The sequence below is a fragment of the Drosophila simulans genome, chromosome 3R (genome assembly GCF_016746395.2).
Source record: "Drosophila simulans strain w501 chromosome 3R, Prin_Dsim_3.1, whole genome shotgun sequence".
Taxonomy (NCBI): Eukaryota; Metazoa; Arthropoda; class Insecta; order Diptera; family Drosophilidae; genus Drosophila; species Drosophila simulans.
Window position 1 is genome coordinate 11850953 of NC_052523.2, and position 22205 is coordinate 11873157.

Here is a 22205-nt window from a genome sequence, read left to right on the forward strand (position 1 = left end):
AAAATATTTCAATTACTCAATTAAATTCAGTTGGCAAAAAGGTGTTATAAATAAAGCAAACGCTCAATCGTAATTGAAGTCCACTTAATGGTCGACCGTGTGTTCGTTTGCCCATTAATTACGCTGCTCAGCCATAAACGCTGTCGTTTGCCGTTGCCGCTCGTTGGCTTTAATAATAAATAATAAATAAGTAAAAGTAAATAAATAACTATATAATGGATATGAAGCGCTAAAGCTGCCATTTAAGTGCCGAAAAGCTCAAGTTATTATGGTCGGAGCGGTTAAAATGCTTATAAAAATGATTAAATAAAACAAAACAGTTAAGCACGAGAAACCCAGTTAAGTGCCAAGAAAAGCAGTGAATATTGAGTCCAAAAAAAATATGACCCCTTTTTATGCCTCACCCCAAATTTCACAAACTAATTTGTCGTCGTTTGCCGTCGGTGTTTGTGCGACATTATATTGGCACTATATTTCCTGTATTTTAATCAGATTTCTAGTCATTTGCATACACAATGTATTGCGGCGAATGTGTTCAAGCTACTTATTAAGGAGATTTAAAAATAACCCAAGCAGATTTTCTCGTTACAATTAAAACATTTGTTAAGCGCAGTTGACACATTGAAAAATTCGCCACATTTCAATATTTTAACGAGGCAAATGGCCAAATTGAAAACGAACACAGATGACAAATGAAGCAAAAACAGGGTCGCGATTCGGTTTGCACATTGTTTCACCATAAATAAATGAATGCAAATAAATTTAATTAAATTACAAAGGCATTATAGCTGCATATAATATGAGTGCAAACGGCATGGCGGAGACAATGGGCTGCCAATTATGAAACCAGAACGCATTTCAAAATAATTAAAAATTAAATAAATGAACGACGTGCGGGCAATAACAAATTGTGCAGCTAAACTCAAAAACAGCCAGCCAAAATACATTAAAATTAATTCGCAGTCGCCGAGGCAAAACAATAATCAATAATTGTCAATTGGCAGGCTAATGAATTAATTACATTTTCATACCCGGCCACCCCCACTTTTTTCTTTCATTAGTCAGTCGCGTTTTTTTTACTTGTATCGTTTATTTTGTAATTTTTTTTATTTTATTTTTTAAATGACATCGCCATTGGCAGTTGCGTTTTGTTTTTTTGTCCTTTTTTTTCTCTTTTGGCCTGGCGCGGCAAAGGCAATTTAATTAGGGAAAGTGGATTAATTTGCAACTCGTTAGACTAATTAAGGATTATAATCAGCAGCGAAACCAACGAGCCGTGTAAAAACGTCAGCGAGTAAAAAGTGAGCTGGAAAAGGATAACAAAAAAGTGAAAACAAAAGGAAACCAAAGCCAAAAAGAAAAGGAAAAAGAAATAAAACTGAATAAAAATAAAAAGAAGAAAGGGCCACCACCACCCACATGAGGTGACCTTTGCCACCCAAACTATAAATAGTCCACCCATAAAAAGCGTTTACCCAACAACAACGCGGCGAAGAGACCAAAGTCGTTTAATTGGATTTTCGCCCACCTTGACTCATTCGGATACAATCAACAACCGCCCGAGTGGCCCCCTCACAGGTGAGCAGCATTAAAAACGGGAAATAATCTATAATTTGAGTACATTTCCTTAATTCCGGACCATTTCTCGGAATTACCTTTCGGAATTCCCCCATCTGGGGTCAAGGACAAAGGTTGAAAGGGCCAGATAAGCGTTTTCACGGACGGTCGGTTCTAATCAGTGCTTTACAATACTTACACGTGAAATGTGAAAACGCATTTTATATATAAACACATAAGAAAACCATTATTAAAGCAAAGTTACCTCAGACATTCGGGAACTTAAACTTAATCGCAGTTAAAAACTTAAAATAATTTACTTTGTAGGTTTTACTATATAGTAAGTTTCTGAATATCAAATTAATTGGCCAATCAAATACGATAAATGACCTAAAATCTTATCTTATCAACCAGGTTATGCACACATAGAAATTTACCCCCACCCAAGAATAAATTAAGTTTTTTTTTGTAACTTAATCGCACTAAATGCACGTTTTTTTGGTGTCAATCAGCTAAACTTTGATGTGTTATCACCATGGCATGTCTGAAAATAATGGGGATCTGCTTATCAAAAATGTCATTCAATAAACAGTAACATTTTACATTAGATAGGAATTATTTTGTTATATCTTAAGCCCTCTATAAAACTTTCAACAGTAGGTGGGACTTAACTTATATTTCGCAACTATATTATCATTTGCAAATAGAAAGTCAAACGTTCGATTCAAAATTGATAGACCATCGATACACGATAAATTACTGAAATCGTTATCTTATCAACCCGTTTAGCTCGGTATAAATCAGCGATTTCGAATTAGTTAAATTTCTCTGTAATCACGTTGTTGACATATAATTAATTTCAATTTCATGATGATGTTGCCGCCGATGCCGTTTTCGCCAGCTCTTGTAAATGTTGTTGATTTTGGTGTTTCCTGTGCATTGATGACTACGGTAAAATGTGCTGAAAACTCGCATTCGTGTGTATATTTATTTTGTCCCATTCTGTACCGAACCCATGTCGGTGAGCATATGGGCTGCCACAGCACTTTCAGCACATTTATTACCAGTTTGCCAGTTTAGTAATCGCAATCGGGGAAACATTGCCCTGTCAATTGCCGCAACTATAGGGGAATGTAAACAAATGATTGCGCACACACACACAATAATGCCAAAGAAACTGAATTATCAATGACTGTGCATTTATTCGCAAGTAAACAAGCGAATAACCACGTCTTTTTTCGGGAAGAGATAGCTAATCAATAAAAACGGGGGTTCCAAAATCTAAAACAAATAATTCTAGTCTTAATGTATAGGAAGCATATTCAAACGCTTAAGCTAAGATTTTATAATTGACTACTTCCGAATTTTAAGCAGCACTCGATTTTTAAGAGCCGCACTTCAGTCGACCTTACAAAGTGATTTACTTCACAGATGTGCCATATTAACTGCCAGTGCTTTTGTGTTAATTACCATGCCTGTAGATAACAAAAACTAATATGACTGCGAAATGACAAGCTTTCTCTTTCGTTCTGGATCCTCTATCTCTATCTGCATCTGTATCTGAGTGTGATATCTTTTGGGATGGGTTTCGGATTCAGCAGTCAGCAAATTCTACCAGTCATCGTTGGCATTTAATTGAGTCATGTCATGGGTATTAGGCATAATTAAAAGGCAATTTCATTCAGAGCCGCAGAATTATGTGTGTGCATATGGATGTGTGCTATGATATCTAATACATATCTGTGGCACAACAGGTTCGCATTTCGTACTGCACTACGAAATTAATTAAATTGTTACTCAAACCGTTCTCTGATTGACTGACAGACGGCCTGACACTTGACGCGATGAATGAATGAATGGATTGCCATGGCATGAAATAGCCTGGAACTGGAACTGGTCAGTCTGGATCTATATCTATATACTCGTATATACATGCTGCGCAGCGAAACTATGCGACTGCACAAACAGAACACGGGCTCAGCCATTTGGCATTTGAATGGGCCCAGCGGCGATTACGCAAAAATGCAAATGCGAAAAGTTATATTCGAAAACAGAAAGCATTCGCCGCAGCTCTCATTACAACAATCAAACTCGGAGTGCCTGCATTTTTCACGCTAATAGCGTGTGTAAACAAATAATGAAACTAATGCAATGGCCATACTGAAAACAGAATGCATAAACAAAATGGGTCCATAGACCATTAATCGCCCCGCCACATTTCTGATACGCTTAATCACCCATTTTTCGATATATATGGCACATCTTATTACTCAATTAAAAATTTTATTCAATTATTTCAAGTGATAAATTCCTAAGCAAAACGGAATAGACACGGAAAAATATATATTTTGCTTTATTAATGAATAATATAGTGAATTATTGTTGACTTTAAGATGTGTAATGATTGGTTTTTATAGCTGCAATATACAATTATTTTGAAGGCCTACTTGCGAATGTTCCTACTAAAAATATCTAAGCATTGTTATATTCTTCTATATTCAAATTTGTACCAAGTGATCAATATCAATTTGCCAATCAAGACCCTCATTTGCCAGCCAGCTCAGTTGATTATTAATTAAGAGCCGAGCTTTCTTCTGCTGGCAAAGCGTCTGGAGCTCAAAGAGCCAGTCCGGGCTCCAATGCCCAAACCCCCATTCCCAAACCCATCCCCATGGTCTCGAGGTGGACCAACAAGTAAACAAGTACCCAGCAGACAGCTCCACTGGCAACCAGTCCGCTTCACGATGTCAGTTGGCGATTACAGCTGATGAGTCACGCAATTAAACGGGGCCCATTAATATGAAATGAGGAGCACTTGCTGGCTGGTTTGGGGGGGGGGTTATTTGGGGGTAACTGGAGAAAAGGGGAGCTTACGTTTTATACCAAAGCGCCACATCTCGCGGTGCCGCAAAAGTGCGACAAAAGTCAAGCCATTAGGAACGTTTCTAATCAGCGATTCCGAGAAATCGACTCAATCAAGTCCAAGTGACGCAGTTCGTCGTCATTCACTTAAGCGGTCGTCCAGTTGGAAAAAAAATATATAAAACTAATTAGCCAGTGGCAGTGGCTGTGGTGCCGGTGCAGCTTGCAATTCAATCAATATCAATTGGCAAATTTGCATTCGCCTTTTGCATTCAAGTCTCCATTTAAGTGACTTCAGCTCCTCGCAGAGGGGGGTTTTGCAAATTGGACCGCAATCGTGTTTGGCAGCTACATACATAGATTCAACGTGTGCATGTGTATCTAATTAATAATTATGACCATTATATGCCAGCTGGTTGCTTTTTGGCTTTATCTGCAGACCAGTTCAGACGGCTTCCGCACTTTTCCGGCGCGCAAAAAAATGTAACTTTTAATTGAAAACTCTTTTGGTCGGCGCAAAAAAAATGCATATGCAGATGTGTGTAAATACCTCATATGCTCAATTGCTTTCGAAAAATCCACACACACGCACACACACACATCCATGCATTTATATAAATAAATTTGCACAGCACATATACTTGCATACATATGACTTTGTTGTCGAACCGAACTGGCCGACATCAAATCAAATTGAATGAGCGCGGTCCATTACTCTCCCAGTGATTTTGCCAAATGACTTCATTTCATATCAATTAAGTTTATTGTGCCGGTGTCTGCTGTGTCTCTTTGGCCCATAAAAAAAGCGCATGCCGCCTTCACACACACACAGATACAGATTGAAATGCGAGCGGATACTCAGATACGCAGATACGGCGATACTTGGATACTTGGATACTCGGATACTCGGATACATTGCCCTGCCCTGAAAGCCGAACGAACCTGATTCATGCGCTTAATTGCTTTGGAGCGTGTGCCGCCTGCCGTCGCACACAAAAAGGTATGGAATCGAATTGTGCACACAAATGGGAGCAGCAAAACTTATGAGTTCGCCATTGTATCTGTATCTTTGGCTGTATCCGTCGCATCCGTGTGTTTGCCCGCTGTATCTCTGTATCTGTAGCCGCGCGCGCTGGCTTTCAATAAAAATGACAACAACAAAAATTTTCGACAGTAGGTAGAGGAGCAAAAGAATCGCTCATAAAATATGCCCAGCGAAACTGGGTACGCCAATCTATCTGTAGAGCAGCAACCCTACAGATGGGATAACGAAAGGGAAATTGAATAAAAACAAGAAAAAATACTCGACACACAGGCACACACACAACGGGCATTAAATGAAATTCAAATGGAAAGATCAACATCGGATAGCAGACCGGGTTGCATGCCTCACAATCTACGGATTAATATCCACGGCAACGTTACCTTTTTCTTTACCTTTACCACCGCTTAAAAACGGTAGCTCTTCAAAATTCCCACAGTCAACAGATTTTCGTATTATATTGTTAAAAAAACCTTTTTACCTTATCATAATAATAAAACAATGCGGAAAAGAGTGCAATCCATTATGGGTATAAACCACATTAATTTTTTGAATACTTAATTTTACTCTATCAATTTCGGGTTACCTTTAAGTGCTACTTTATATATATTTATACTTGTAAACTTATTTCACAGGCAAGAGATCTGATATTGTTAATGAACGATTGTAGCCTAATTAAAACAACTAACTAATTGCAATTTGTAAGCAAAATGATAGCTGCTAACTCGCCTAAGCTAAACCCTTTGAAAATGAAAATCAGCAATTTCATTAGTCTGATCTTCCCACGAGATAAACGATACTGTGTTGAGCCGCTTACCTGAGTTAATTATAATATCATTCGATATCGATACTGCCATTTTCCGCTTATCAGCGACCAAAGCCCGCATTTCTCGTGTGTGTGCTCATTATAACCCTAATTTCGGTGACCCACAAATGCAATTAAGTTGCGATAAAAATAGACATTTTATATGATTTCCTTTCATTAGCCAGTCAGTCACTCAGTCCGTCAGTTCGTCAGCTAGTCATTCCGTCGGCCTGTCGACTAGTTGTGCCGGCAATCAATCTTAGATATTGTCGCTCTGTTGATAAGAAACGACAACGCAATTAGATAGCCCGCTCCAAAGATAAGGCATTACGAATATGAGCCACGAGCGGCACAGAAACACTTATTTTATGGATCGCCGCCCAGAGTCGAACTCATAAAAAGACAGCCGCTGCTCATACTTCCCTGCTCTCTTTTTCCCGAGAAATTTCATTTATGGTTGCACCTAATTAGCTCGGCAAATAAGCGATAGCACTTCAAACAGAAAGCGGAAACAGAGAGCCATTCGAAAATGCGCGCCAAATCGAAGCTTTCCAGCACTCTTTTTCGGCAGCTTTACAGCACTTTTTAGCTCACAAACAGCTGATCATTCAGCAATTGGTTTGCGGCACGTTGTCGGGTAATTTTGTTTGGGCGAAATAAACAAAACGTAAATGCGGGAATATAACGAAAACTGTTATCTTTTGTGTAGCCATAGCAACCGGTGTGTTTGCCGCTTGAGTAACGTTTAAACATTCTCGTTTTGCAGCCTAGAAATCTATGAAAAGCAGCTAAACAAAAATCACACGCGCGCAGCTCGCGAAACCGGCGAAAAAAAGTATCTTAGGAATTCTGGATTGGAAGATTGGAAGATTGGATGAGAATCCACTGAAACTAACTACTATTCACTACGAAGAAAAAAATCCACAACAGCAAATTGAAAAATATCTAAAACGGAATATTATATTTGAAAACCACTAAAAAGGAGCTAAGAACTAAGGAAAAAAAGATTTCATAAGAGAATTGAAAGCCTCTGCGCAAGTAAGATACATTTTTCAATTAAGAAAATATTAAAAACACTTACAGCAGCTCAAAGCAAGAAAACGTGTAATAATATATTCAACTGATAACTACCAAAAAGTAATGGGATGCGTTAAAAATAGAAAAACAATATAAAAACAATATAAAAAATATTAAGGAAATCAACTGAAATCAGCTGAACACTTTTCAATATCTTGAATAATAATTTCCAAAAGAAAGATTAGGACATAAATTCCAAAATGGGCTTCGAAATTGATACCCAGCAGATTTGCTCGGATCTGGAGAGCTCCGATCGACGTCAGAAGACGACAGTTCTGGATGAACTGTTTAATAAGTGCACAGAAGCAATCAATTCCGGCGAGAGTGCTGACAAAATAGCCGAGGTTTTCGATAAACTGTATCTGCATCTATTGAAATGCTACGAGGATAGATTCGAAAGCGTTCGTTCTAAAGCCGTTCAGGTGGTGAGTACCTTTTTGTCAGGTCTTCCGCCGACGGATTTCCACCTGATGAATGTGGTTTCCACTTTGGCGGAGCGGATGGGAAAGGCCGAAACCGTGGAGCCCAGCGAGGAAATCCGTCTACTCTACATTATGCAACTGAATTTGATGATTCTCCTGTATGCGAAAATGGAAAATGTGGGCGTCTTCAGGGAGTGCTATCCCTTGGTGGTGAAGATTCTGATCAAGTCCATCAAGGATGACTATCCGGTGGTGCAGCGCGAAGGATGCTCCGCTGTGGTTACTGTCTCTCGCTTGGCTGATACCCAGGAGTTTCGTCCCTTTACAGAATCCATTCTGCTACCTCTTTACGCAATGTTGAATCACAAACATGCGCAGGCCAGGATATCGGCCATTAAAGCCATCGCCAGGCTGAGTCTACACGTGGACGCCAGTGGCGATGTAATGAGAAGGCTTTTCAATGAGGTGTCGCCTCTTCTTATGGACACCATGCCATTGGTTCGCCGAGAAGTCGGTCAGATGGGCATTCTTATGCTAATGGAGCTATTGGATCGCTATTCCTTCTTTGAGAGAATTCTACCGCTGGTTCTTTGTTGCCTGAAGGACGAATCTCCGGAGGTTCTGAATCACATATACCCGCAATGGCTCAAGTGTGGCATACAATATTACAATGAAAACGAAGCAGAGTTGTCCCAGCAGGAAATAAGCGATTTGCCAGTTGAGAATTACCCGAAGGATGTCAAGCGACCTACCATAGGATGTCGTGGATTGGTGCAACGATCTTTGCGACTCTTGCAACTTATTACCCGGGAAACAAGCGACTGGAAGGATAACGTTCGCCTCCACGCCCTGAAGCTACTCTATCAATTTGTTTTGCACGCCGAGGCTGCCATGACTGCCAAGTTCTTTGAGATCTACGGGGATTTGGCCCATGCCTGCATCGATCTTGTGGCAGAAGTCAATGCGGAAGCCGCCAAGGTGGCGGATTTGATGGGTCGTCTGTTGTCCTATGATGCCTGGATAGATCACGGCTTCGACGGCCTCGAACGGAATGCCCGTGAGTCATATATGAGATGTTTCTACCACATGTTCACCGCCTCCCTGGGTGGCACCTATGAGCAGTTGATGCGCTTGGCCAAGCTTCTTCGCTGCACCGATTACTCTCATACACTGAAGCCAGGTTTTCAGCATTACATACTCAAACTCTTGAATACCATTGTCGATAAATCGCTGAAGATCAATGCGGGGCAAAACGAGCTGGAGGATCTCTACGAGTCGGTATATGTATGTGCCATTAAAGTAATGGCACTTTCGAGTTCCCTCGAAAATGGCGGAAACGAAGATGTTAATTTCGGTCAAATGCTGATCGAAAAATTGGTCAAACTACTCAACACTTCGGTTGCTAAAACACACGAACGTTGGTTTCATTTGGCCCTGCAGGATGTTATAAATCTGGATGCGGCCTTGGAGGATAATGCTGAACCTGTGATGCTGTTGAATGGATTGATAAATATGTGCCACATTCGAGCTACCTATGTGCACGATCTTATCGAGAAAGTTAAGATCGTCTTTCAGCATTGCTGCGATAGTGCTCAAGTTAAAATCTTTAGCAGTCTCTCGTTGGCAACTCTATTTTGGTCGAAAACGATGAATGTCGAACGTGAGGCCAGCACTCAGATGTTAAGTGAATTCGTATCGCAGATTGTGGAACCCTATCTGACCTGGAAGGCTGGATCCAATGCCGAGGCCATGAGATCCCTGGCCATGGCTACTCTGTGTGCTTTGGCCCAGGGAGCCGAACTGGAATCTGTGGAAGTTCTACCCTCACTGGCCAAATACATGCCTAGCCTGCTCGAAGATCGCAATGTCACCACACGGCATTATGCGATCAAGGCGGTTGTATATTTCCGGGAAATGTGTGTGGAAGATTTGAAGCCACTAGCTTATGCCACCATGCAGCGCATGGATGATCCTTCGGCTGGCATTCGTATCCTGGCTGCTTTAGCGGTGGGTAAATTGAAGCCCAAGTTCGGCGAGACGGATACTGAAAAGAACCATGAAAGGGAGGTGTGGGATGCTATAGTTAAACGCGCCATGGATCTGCTCTTGCTCTATCACGAAAGTCCCGAGAAGGACATGAGGGCGGCTGTAGACGTTACCCTAAAGGTCTTGGCCAAATCTCATCCAGATGCCTGGGAGGAACGCTACCAACGGGCTTTACCTATGTCTCAGAAAAAGGATTTACTCACCGAACTCTATGATAAGCTAACCATCAATGAAGATCCTGAGCTTACAACAGCATCAAAAGATTAGGGTACACATTACATATTAATTAAAAATTTATTAGGTGCATAGTCTTATTTTACCAATTTGTATTGCAAATTAAGATTCTTAGTAAAGCAATTTAAATTTATATTGGAGATTAGCAATTTAATACTCTTACAAACTTTAGCTTATATTCGGGTAATTGATTTAATTGACCTATATACATATATCCACTTCTAAGTACGAAGAACTATTGTAAACAAGAGCTCCAAACTATAAAGTAAAATCTGCGCAAGCGAAAATTTCACAAATCTCTTGTTTATTTTTCGATGGCCAAAAATAATCCGTTTGATGATGAATTGGGTTGCAAATATGGAAAGCAAATCATGAAGCAAATAGCATCAAAAGCTGCAATTAATACACATGGTAAATATACAAGTTTAAAAATATCCGAAAATGGGAACCGTATTCATATTGATAGAAAAAGAAAAACAATAAAAAACTGATTGGAGTTATGTGCCTAATTGTTTTATATTTGGCCATAATATTGGAAATTCATTCGGCTATAGCAAAGAGTCAATTAGCAGCGAAAATGCATTTTGCAGACCTCTCAATCAACCACCAATATTAGTAACAATTAAAGGCTAAGCACACATGAAGTTGCGGTTGACTCCAAAAGGTTTTTGCAACATCAAATTACAATTTTAATTGGGCACAACGCGCTGTATGTTTCAATAATCCGCAGGATTAACGAATCCCTCCTGCACCGTGTTGCATAACTTGTGGCGCATTCATTGCCGCAACTGAAGGATTTTTCAATCATCAGCAGGTCGACCCAATTCCCTGGCAACGGAAAAACTAATTTGCGCCGCCATGTAGCCGAAAAGTTTGCACACTATATTAAAACAATTTGTCAAATTAGGCAAAATGTACAACTTTCTAATTAAAATACCCACATGCGCGCGCTCGAGCTCCTGGAATCCTTCGCTTTCGGGGATGAGGGCACACAAGCACAGTGGCTACTCAAATGTGCGAATCTAACAATGTTAGATAAAATTGTTTCTAAAATGAATTGTTTCGCATAAAATGCCCAATGAAAGTATAAATAATGAGTATAGAATCAAAGTATGAATAAGTATAGGCTGGCCCAAAAAGGTTCCACTTACAGAGTATCCACTGTAGATACATTCGCATATCGACAAAGTTCAGATGGCGCCATTTCAAGTGACTGTCTCCATCTCTTTCTGTGCGCTTAATTGCTGGCAAATGAGCGTCAGTAGCTTTTTTGCCTGTTTACTGATGGAAATGGGGAAGGATACAAAATACACACATAGTGTGTGTGTGTGTGTGCTTGGGGCAAACACAACCAAAATGACTAACTGCAAATAAATGTAAGCAACCGCCTGGATGGATAGATATCCTTGGCTGATTTGCACACGTAATTAATTTTATTTCACATTTTCGCCGCGGCTAATTATTACATATTTTGGCAATTAGCGACTCTCTTCATCGCCAGCCTTGATCTCTATGGCCAGGAGGATATATTAAATTAAACTAAATGCCAGGGTCAAAACGAGTTGCGGGCGGGTGTGTTGGTTGGCCAGCTCTTCGCATTGTTATGGCCAGGCAGCACATTTAACTAATTATGCCGAACTCCGGGCATCAAAGACAGTCGACTGTGGATTCGCAGGGGGCGATGGCCACCCACAGACGTCAGTTGTCAGTTTAATTAATCCCTTTCAGTGGCAGACAGAGCCCAAGCTGCAAGTGCACTCGCAGAAATAGTGGGCATACTTAAAAATCATAACATAAACCTTTTAAATAGATAGAAATGGCAAACCATATGCCAAATATGATATGAATTTACAGAAATTATTAAATATTTTGCAAACATTTTCTCGCAGTGCATCGGGAATGGCACACGGCAAATAAACAGTTATAAATAGCAGCCATGAGCCGAGCTGCGGACCTGGCCAAGGACCACCGACAACTTCATCCTCATCGCCGCCGCTTGTGGCGCACAAATTAAATGCTACATTCAATGCCATTTCTCGAAATCATTTCGAGTGGCCCAGTGGGTTTTTTTTTTTGGCCAGGTTTGGAATGGTTGGGCTATCTGGTGGGTTCTCTTTGGGTGGGTGGGCATGGGTTGGTATTGCCTGGACTGTCTGAAGGACGCACAAAAGTTGCCAGCGCTCGACTTCTGCCGCAATTGAATTTCACTGGGGCACAAAAAAAAAATAAAATAAGTTAAGCCGCATGCCCGCCCCTCCCCCCTCTCACTAGCCACTTTCTGTGAGCTTGCAATTTGAAAATTACTTTCATTACGTTTAAAAGTTCATTAAAATTTCACATCCCCCAAACCGTTCATTTTCTTTCCGCATTTTCCATTTACCATTTACCATTGGGCAGTTGTCAGTTGTCGTATATATTTACAAAAAGCGAGTGAGTTTTATAAATAAATATCTTGCAAATGGCGCTGACCTATTTGGCCGGAAAATACATAGATGGCCATGATATTTTGACCTCATCGACGATTTCGTTAATTGAGATACTTTTCGCTTCTGGTTGCAGCCTGCAAATTAAACGGGTTTACGTAACAATTAATCCACTGCCATGGCAACTGGAATTGGAGTAACAATATCCTGGCAAATGGTAAAGGCCAAATGTGATGCACTGAGAAAGTTAGTTACTGCTTAATTGTTGCAAGCCGAGATGCTTAAATTGTTAATGAGTAATTTCCTATGCGCACAGAAAGCTTAGGAACCTTTAACTAGCATATTTATACAAACATACTAGTTAGCAAGCAACCGAAATTCTTCTCAGTGCAGCTCCCAATAAAATGGGCAGCGATGAGCGATGAACGATAATTAAATACCGCCTCATGCTCGAGTTATCATCCTTATCCTTATCCCCATCCCTATCCCCATCCCCATCCTTATCCTTATCCTGCCGAAACTTTGAGTGGCGCTCTTAGCAATTAGGGTGCTGCCGCTGGCTACCACTAATAAAAATGGGCGGGGTCGCTGGGGGCGGGAGGCGTGTTTGGTGGCATCCTTGTCATCAAGTTGAAACATGGTGGAAGTTCTCTCTTCACTCGAGCGGAGTTCGCTTCATTTGCTCGCAGCTTCGCTCGTTTCCACTTAAATGCTTAATTATAATTGAGTTTTATGTACGGCAAGAAGAAACTGTCTCTGAGCAAAAGCGAAAGCAAAAAGAAAGGCCAAAAGCAGAAGCATTAGCAGCAGTGCCTTCCTGCCGCCGTACTTGAAATTAAATACAAATAATCTTTTGACTCCTTGTTGCCCCACAACCCCCCCAAACTCCACCCTCCCCCTGGCTGCTCCTGGACGAACGGGGTCCTGTGATCCGCTCCCATTTGGCGTTGTTTTAATTACGTCTTAATGCCAACGCTTAAATGGACGCACTGGAGCGCCTTTCTGTTCCGGACGGACGAAGGAGGGTTCAATGCCTTCCGAGCAGTGCGTATCAATTCAGCGTTAATTGCTCGCCAGTCGCCCAGTTTCCAGTTCCACCGCCGCCAATCCCCGCCTGCATCATCTTCGATCCGGCGAACAATATCGGATAAACTGGAGTGGTGCGAAAGCCATTTCGGCAAGGTTTTTTTTATTGATTTTTGTGCAATGCAAGCAGTTTTTCAGAACACTGAAACTAAAGGGTTAATACCATTAAGCAATGCAAAAGCTTTTGAAATGAGAAAAGATACAAAACTATCGTTCTTTAAAAAGTAAGTAGTAATATAAAGGATAGCTCATATTCTTATATTCAATATAGGAAAAATACAGCAGAAAAATCTTGATATTTATTATAATTTGTTTAATGATATCCTAGCTCGAACAGTTAACAATAGCTTTAGCTATAAAAACCATTAAACGATTGAAAAAACTCTTAAATTACTTAAATTATTTAACCACTATTCATAGCCTTTAATCACTATCAAAGCACGCAATGTCCTAATAATAAAATATATGTATTTAGAGACAAGGAGTAAACTTTTCAAATGGCGCCCCTAAACCACTGTATTCGATTGAGCTTAATTATGGGAATCTTGCCAGACAATGAACGAAAGTCTGAGTTCGGTTGGGAATGAGTGGGGATGGGAATGGGGATGGCACCATCATCGGAAAATGCTCATCAAGGAGCGGAGCTGGTAGCCAGACGAGCACCATCAAGTGCCATCGGGCCACTCACTCGAGAGCTACGACTTCGACTTGGCCATGTATCATTATTATTATGATGATGATGCCGGCGAGTGTTTATTTTTGGGAGCCAGGCGATCTCGGTTCTGGGCGCAGAGTACCAAGTAGTGGCCAGGGTAGCGGGCTACCGGGGTACAGGGAGCACAGTAGGCAGCGCCAGCAGTTTTTGTTAATGTTCGCATTAATGTTGTCTTACTGCGCCGGCTCTCATTTACTGCGAAATGCCGAGAAAAGGTCGTTGGTTACAGGGGGAAGGAGGGGGTTGGTAGCTGGCGACTGATGGCTTCGTTGCTGGCATTAATTAAGCATGTTTGACTGTGAATGTCAACAGCAGAAATTGCCGTTCTGTGCATGTGTTTGTCCCTCTTGGTGCACACTCGGAGAAATTGAGACTGCAAACTAAACTTAAAAAAGTTATATGACAGTCAGCTGCAACTTATCAAAAAATTTGTTAATAATTTGTAAGTTATAAGCTACTAAATATTATTGAAATTCACTTCAAATCTAACCTTTTCCTATAAAATTCTTTAAAATTTAATGAATACCTATATATTATATATATTCATACGTATATATTAAATAAATTTTTAAAAAATATTTTGGAATAAGCAATATTACGATATAGCAATATTTTGATTAGTCTCCCTGATTTCGCGCAATGTAATTGTGCGAGTGCGTTGACAGGCGGACGAGTGACGGGCTTTTGCACGGAGCGTGACAACTGCGCCCGCCCACCGCCACCTCGCCCCCTTTCACTATCGGCTTTCTCCAGTGTCGCTTGCGCTACGTAATTAAGTGACGCAAGTCAATTTATTTTGCAATTAATCATTAATTTATGCGTACGGAAATATAATTGACTCATATTTCAGTCGGCTGCGACGAGATCGCTTCGCGCAGAGAGATGCCAAATATTGGGTGACAGGAGAGTCATCATATTTCGATTACCTTTTATCCCCAAGAAAAAGGGAGCTCTGCTCTTTATTCTACTTAATTCCCACGATTTTACTTTCTCATTTGGCGAAAATCATTGATTTGCGCGCTGAGTGACGTCATTGTTTTTTGACCCTTTGGCCAAAGGGTTCCATCTCAACGAGATTTTGAAAAACCAACGATTAGAAAATCTACGTTATCTGCCGCCTCACACAAATTGTAGTTCATTCACAAATTGCATTTCAAGCGCTTCGGTTCGGAAAAGTGTAGTGATTCTGGAATATAACAAATAATCAAGTATTCTGAAGCTACAAATAATAGTATTCAAACCGAATCATCAGGATTGAAAACAGGATAGCTTCAAATATCATCAAACACTTTTATTGTGACTTTCGAGTAAATAAATTGTCCTTGATACACTTGATATACTCTTGGTAGGTTTTGATTTTCCACTCGATTTCCACGTCAATTCCAATTAGGAAATGTGACAAAAATGTGTATAGAATATTTCCTGTTCGACTGAGAAATTATGTGAAAAGTTTTCACATTCGATCAAGTTGTTTGTTAAAAGTTTTTGCATACTTCATGTGCCAGTTAGTTGATTGATTGACAAACTGATGGATGAACTGAATGTTGCCGGGTAACTGCAATATAAATAATCGATGGCACATGGCCAATAATGCATTAATTTAAAACATTGCACTCCATTCGCCTGCATTCGTTTGACAATTAAGAGCCAACCGGCAATGCAAACCAATCCAATCCGATCCGAGGGAATCCAATCCAATAAGCGGCAACTCAGTCGACATGTGGTCCAATTGGACGGCAATTAGTCGAGTGCGGTGACCTTTGACCCAGTTCGCCTTATGGCCAACCCATTAGGGGACTGGGCCTACTTTTGACGGATTCAAAAGGGAATTATAATAATGGCAATAATGAGAAGTTGTCGCTCTCCCATTTAAAAGGTCATCAATCATAGGCAGTTAGTTAATTGCGGCAAGTTCTCTTTCTCGTTCCCTTTGCATTTCGCATTTCATTCTTCGCTTTTTTTTGTGTACAAAGGAGCGGCTGTCTAATGGCCGGGCCAACAAAAAAAAAAAATAAAACTGAAAAAAACACAAACGTTTAGCGAATAAAATGCCGCAGCAAATTAAAAAAATAAAGCTTGAGCACGCCAACTTTGCTGACCCAAAGTTCAAGTGAAATAAGCCATGACAAGCGCATTTCGTCCTCTTCTCGCCCAAAAAGGCAAAAAAAAAAAGAAAACCCAAGGACCCTTGGCGAAAAAGCTTTAAAGGCAAATTGCCTCAAAGTTTTGACTTATTCTTGGAGCACTTCCAGCCAAAAATCGATGTGAAAATAAAAAGCGATGGTTGTGCGACAGGAAAAAAACAAAAAGAACCAGCGAGGGCGAATTATGACAGGAAACATTTCAAACGGAAATGAGCCTGCCGGCACTTCCGGCTCAGCGGCAGTTCTATATGGCCAAAATGCAAACATAATTAGCTGACATTTTCACTCATTTTGTGTCGTTTCAATCGCTCCCTTCCGCACTAATGAACAACTCCCCCAGCAGACAAAAACACCCAGTCTAGTATCCATCCACTCAACAGTTGTCCACATCTAGCTGTCACTCAGCGCAGGCTTCACTGTCCCAAACCTTTGCAGTTACCCCTAAAAAAAGGCGTCATCAGAACAACCCTCGCAGACGCATCTAGCAAAAATAACTCGAAAATTGCGCAGCATTTATAATCTGTCTTTGATTTATATAACGATTTCCGTTCAAACTACGTGTGCATGCACTTGAAAATAAAAGGAACAACTATTTTATCTATTTTCAAAACAATTAAATTCATTTACAAACAGATTGGAACTTTTTACTTAAAACAGGAAATTGATCCTTGACATTGACATATCCTTGACATATAGATTTTAAAGGCAGAATAAATGTTTTTAATTGTTCCTAAAATGGCTGAAATTAAGGGAAACCCTTTAGAACTCCTTGAACTTATTGCTTGCCATTTTTTTTCTCAGTGCCTGTGTGTGTATTTGAGATTTGGGCCACCCTTCGCTGGCTGCTGGATGCTTTATATGCTGACTTGACAATAATGGCGCAAACACACATCTCAGCCCGCTGAGAACGTGCCAGTGGCAGTGGCAGTGGAGCTGCTCCTGCTCCACAAAACTGGCTGCCTGGCTGGGATGGCGAACTTAACTTGGCCCGGGTGAACTGGTCGTGGCAGCACAATGACATGAATTCAATATAATAAATAAAATATAATGCTGTCAATAAAAATAAATAAATATAACATCAACAACAGCAGCAGCCAGTGGCAGCAACAGAAACAGAAACGAAAAGTTTAAGACTTCGCCGGGGGAATTGTAGATTGAAGAGCTTAAATGCTGCGCTCGAAATAGCCACGTAATGTTTGTGTGCTCTGCAGATTTGGCTGCCGAATGGCTGCCATTTACCTTCGGTTCTTGTGGGCGTGGCTGGGGGCTGGGTGGCAAGGATATGTGCTGGAATTTGCCCGCAAAAAAGTAACTGTAATGTTAAATGACGAGGGACCGAGATTCAACTTGAGTTGGGTGTGTGACCATTATCCTGCGCCATTTAGCGGTGTTTATTTTATTAGCCCTTCCTTAAGTGTTTTACAGTGGAGCATTACAAAAAATAGGGGCAAAAACAATTACTTAAGAAAACTGAAAAAAAATTATAATACAAAACTAGCACTTAAATCGAATCGCACACTTCATTTGATAGACGAAAACAAAACTCTACACATTTCCAGTTATGAAATCGTTTTGTATAAAATAATAATAAATTCAACAGCCAGCTTACTGATCCAATTTGACAGTCATAACTAGTTATTTTCAGCCATGTGGGGAAAACACACACAGTTCTGTGAATGGGCCAATCTACAACAAACAGAAAACACTTGAATAAAACATTCCCCAAATTGCAACTCTCGCTGCAATTGCTCGTATCGAAATCGGCCAACCCGAAAGAAAAGTTCACAATTGCCACTTTTCCCGCGCACACACACTCACTCACTCACACACAGACACACATAGACACACACTTTTCCCGGACAATCGTTTTTCAGCATTTTATGATTTATTTATTCAGCCATGTGTTGGCTTCTCTCCGCCGAACTCTTGTCTATGAAAGTTATTCCGAAACCAAGTTGGCTGTGCAAACGGAGTTGGTTAAATCCCACAAAATAGCCAGGCCAATAATAATCGATTGACTGATTCTACAACGTACATACATATATTGAAAATATTAATGGCATGGAATAATCAAAGCCCTGGATTTTAGAATTGCTACCGTTTTGCCTTCGTTCGAGTTGTCAAGTTTTAAGCGATTTGAACGTTCGACTTTGATTCAATTGTCTGTCTCTCGGCCAAAGTGCTAACCCAATTTGGAGTGAAAAAGTAAAAGTTTATTTCATTTTAATTTGTTCTCGTCGTGAGTGTGTTTGTATGTGAGTGTGTTTTATTAACTTATTGTTGTTTTGCCCTTGCAGGGAAAAAGTTTTTCAAGCAAGAAATAAAGGAAAAAGAAAAGAGAAAACCCAACTAACACTAGCAAAGGACTCTTGTGCACATGTGAGTAAATGCCAGTGAAAATTAAAACAATTAAAGCACACGAAGCACGAACAATTTTCCAAGGAAACTCGCGAGCCATTCGCTGCGGCAACGGTTAATGTAAATTCATTTAAAATTGCTTAGTCCTTGGGGGTGGCATTTTCCAACAAAAACCAACCCAACCACCCACCGTCGCGCCAGGTGAAGTGCCGATAGTGAACTGTTTGCCATCACATCACATCACAGTCTGTGTGCTCATGTGTCTGTGTGTCGCGGCAATTTAATTAGCGAGCGCATAACTTTATGAAATATTCAGAGACTTTCCTTTCCCAACGAAATATGCCAACCGCCTGGCGCCTGGCATGTTGTTCGTGTGTGGGTGTGTGTGTTGGTGTGCCTGGGCAATTATGGGCCACCCAGGACATTCATTAGAGCACCTCATAAAAATCAATTAGCGGCATATTACACAGGTCACCACCGGACACAAAATCCCCCGGGGTCAAACTGGCTTGCAGCGTTGATTGCAGCTGCTGAATTCGTTTGCTAGTGCAGCTAGCTAATTTCCAATTTTAACTTAACTTAAAGTCTAAAATTGAGCCCGTCAATTTAGATTCTATAATTTGATTGCTCACATCCGAGTTCTCATACCGTTATTTGCTCAAAAGGCGGGTTATAGGAACCAGCAATTTATAAGGTTTACAACTCAGCAAATGATGACGCACAAGCCAAAGTTTGTGGGTGGATGGTGGATCGGGGGGTAAATATGAATGACGAATTACACACTTTAGCTGCCAGGTTGACAGCACCCACTCACTCTCTTTCACACACACACACGCACTTACACGCGCAGAAAAACAGTACAGAATGGCACATTAAATTATGCTGACATGGCATAACGGACAGAGGATGGGCGGCAAAGCGGGCGGCAAAGTGAGTGGCATGGGCGTGCAGATACGGAAAAAAGGGGGCGGACAAAGTCAGCCGCACAGTTAACGTCAAAACTAACACACGGCCCAGAGACGGAGAAAAGCCAGCCAAATGCTGAAAAGCAAAGTCGACGACGAACGTGAACAAGGACGAAGCGAAAAGAAAAGGAAAGAAAAGACAACAATGACACTTGAGAGAAAAAAGTGAAATTAAAAACAGTTGTCACAAACGCATAGGGAATTAAGTAAACTTATAGTTCAATCTTGACTAATAGGCTTATTTAGTAAAAAGTCTTCATAAAATCAGTTTAATTTTTGATTTATTGAATTATTAATTCAAAATATATTCTGAAAATCACCTTGTGGCTGTTACTATATATAAATATATATATATAAAGAGCTCAAAAATTAAAATCGAACTTATAAGTTGAAGCGAGCAGAGCTTTTCTTTAAGTGAAAAATGTCGACGACCAAGGGACTCTGTCGAAAGATGCCGTGGGCAAATGAAGCGGACCCTGATGATGATGATGATTCGAGAGTGGCTTGTTAAAATTCCAGCAAAACGGCAGACAAAAAGTCAGCCACCCTCGCACATCCTGTGACCTATGACCCTCCTCCTGTGGAATGTGCTGCTGCTGCGTTGTTGTCAATGCAATAAAATGAAAATGAAATAAAATAGACAAAATGCTGGCAAGCCGGAGAAGGACAGAAGTTTGGTTGGCCAGTACCAAAAATCCATCTCGCCAGGCTCGAGGCCAAATATGGTTGGCAAAAAGTTACCAAAATGACCGAAAACGTAGAGATATATAACGTACTCATATGCCACACAAGACAAACATGAGCGAAAAAGAGGTTCAGATCTGCAAATTTTGCTGGCAATCAAATGGGCTTAAATACGAGTTATGCAGTTTACTTAAGTACTTTAATCATAATTTTGTGTAAATATAGGCAATATTATGAAACACAAAGTTTGGCTTGAAACACAGATTTGTTTTGAATTGCCTGGTATTAGGATTACAATGTCTCCTCCACCATCTTCAACATTCCATCCAATATATTTTCTGTCGCACATTCCCATCCACAAAACCACCATCCACCATCCGCCATCCGCCGCTCCTGACGTGCCACATGTGCCCGGGCGAGTCCGGCTAACAAAACTTAAATGCCATTAGCCTTCGTCCTGGCACTCGACACTTGGGTCCTGCTCCTGCCACACAGCGCACACGATTGAAGGGCATCCCGGAGAGGGGGTGGGGGGCTGGAGGCACCAACAGAAGCGTGCCAGGTAACTAATACACACACTCGCAGGCAACTAAGCTACTGAACGTGCCTCAGGGTGGGGCACTCTTTTTTTTCGGAAGCCACACAGAAAAACTTAATTTTAAGAAAATAAAGCTATAATGAGATTAAATTAAGGAGCAAGCCATAATTGGAATTGTCTCTAGGGAGCTCAATTGGTTTTACGCATACAAAAAACGCTGTTAGGATATAAAAAATATAATTTAATTTTATGTTAAAAAATCTAATATTATCTTCCGATACTAATTTTAAGCAAAGAAAATTTCCCTTATTTAGTTATTTAGTTAATTAATAATTGATGAAGTTTTGTAACAATTTCTTCCGGTGTAGTGACATCTCCACTTTTTCTCTCTATTTTTGCGTTCGGGGCTGGAAGGCAAGGCAATTGAAATAACTTCTTCCGCTTGCCTGCGCTGCTTCCGCTGCTTGAATATGTCCCCCAAATCAGCCGGCAACACATTCCAACTGCCTCGTCCTTTCCCCCTCTCTCTCTCTGTCTCTTCCTCTCGCTCTGGCCTTCTTCCTGCCTCGCTCCCACCTCCCACTCCATGCCACCCATTGCCGCCCATCATCATCGCTTTGAATTGGCTTTGCTCTTGTTGCTCTTTGCCATTTATTTTATTTTCGACTTAAGTGATTTTGCCAGGCGCCTTGGCAACATGTTGCTGGCCACATTTATGAACTCTCTCTCTCTCTGTCGTGTTGCGAGAGAAATTTGTCAAATCTGTATGTGTGTGAGTGCGAGTGGCAAATATCTTCGTGTCTCCTTTTGTTGTTGCTGCTGCTGCCGAGCGGCAATAAAAAACATTTAAGCACGCATCATTTTATTGAGCGCGCTGCTTGAATCTGACATTTCGACGCCGACTGCGACGACGACTGCGAAAAGTGGGTGGTAGTTGTGTTGGGTGGCTGTCTGCTCAGTTTTTCCGAGTGTATGTGTATGTGCAAGTGTCGGGGTGAGTGTGCACTTTGTATTAATTTAAATTGCTTTTGGGAATGCCAGCCATGAGTTGTTACAACGCATAACGATGCATTCAAAATGCCAACAAATTAACTGTAAATTGTTTACCAACATTTTAGCCAAGTGGATTTAAATTTCGTACAGCTGCAAATATTTGATTTGGAATTATTTTCACACAGAATTTATGGTATTAGCTTAGTGATTTTTTGAATTCTTCGATTTAAAAACTGGCAGTTATTGGATGTTAA

At 40.7% G+C, this 22205-nt stretch overlaps 2 protein-coding genes across 7 annotated transcripts in view; both read left to right on the forward strand.

Moving 5' to 3' along the window:
• LOC6728102 (homeobox protein abdominal-B) overlaps window positions 1-22205 on the forward strand; it is a 42646-nt gene that overhangs the window by 4091 nt on the left and 16350 nt on the right. Inside the window, exons 1-2 of one of the 4 annotated variants that reach the window (XM_016176734.3) lie at window positions 1441-1578; window positions 18711-18792. The exons of 1 other annotated variant lie outside the window; for it this stretch is intronic. The gene's annotated coding sequence lies outside the window, so the exon portion shown is untranslated. Of the gene's footprint in view, window positions 1-1440; window positions 1579-18060; window positions 18653-18710; window positions 18793-22205 lie in introns of those variants that run through there. 2 more of the 4 variants (XM_044923365.1, XM_016176733.3) reach the window with 2 other exon arrangements.
• On the forward strand, window positions 1440-10341 carry LOC27206466 (dynein axonemal assembly factor 5). Of its 3 annotated transcripts, none has more exons than XM_039295538.1 (2): window positions 1440-1578; window positions 7033-10341. In XM_039295538.1, exon 2 carries the CDS (start codon window positions 7544-7546, stop codon window positions 10076-10078), a length of 2535 nt encoding a protein of 844 aa, XP_039151472.1. In that variant the 5' UTR covers window positions 1440-1578; window positions 7033-7543; the 3' UTR covers window positions 10079-10341. The 3 variants fall into 3 exon arrangements, with proteins under 3 accessions (XP_039151472.1, XP_039151473.1, XP_039151474.1); XM_039295539.2 differs by lacking the exon at window positions 1440-1578 and adding an exon at window positions 6838-6903; XM_039295540.2 differs by lacking the exon at window positions 1440-1578 and adding an exon at window positions 6915-6933.

Coding starts and splice junctions, on each gene's coding strand:
- LOC27206466 (XM_039295538.1), top strand. CDS start 7,544: ATGGGCTTCGAAATTGATACCCAGCAGATTTGCTCGGATCTGGAGAGC.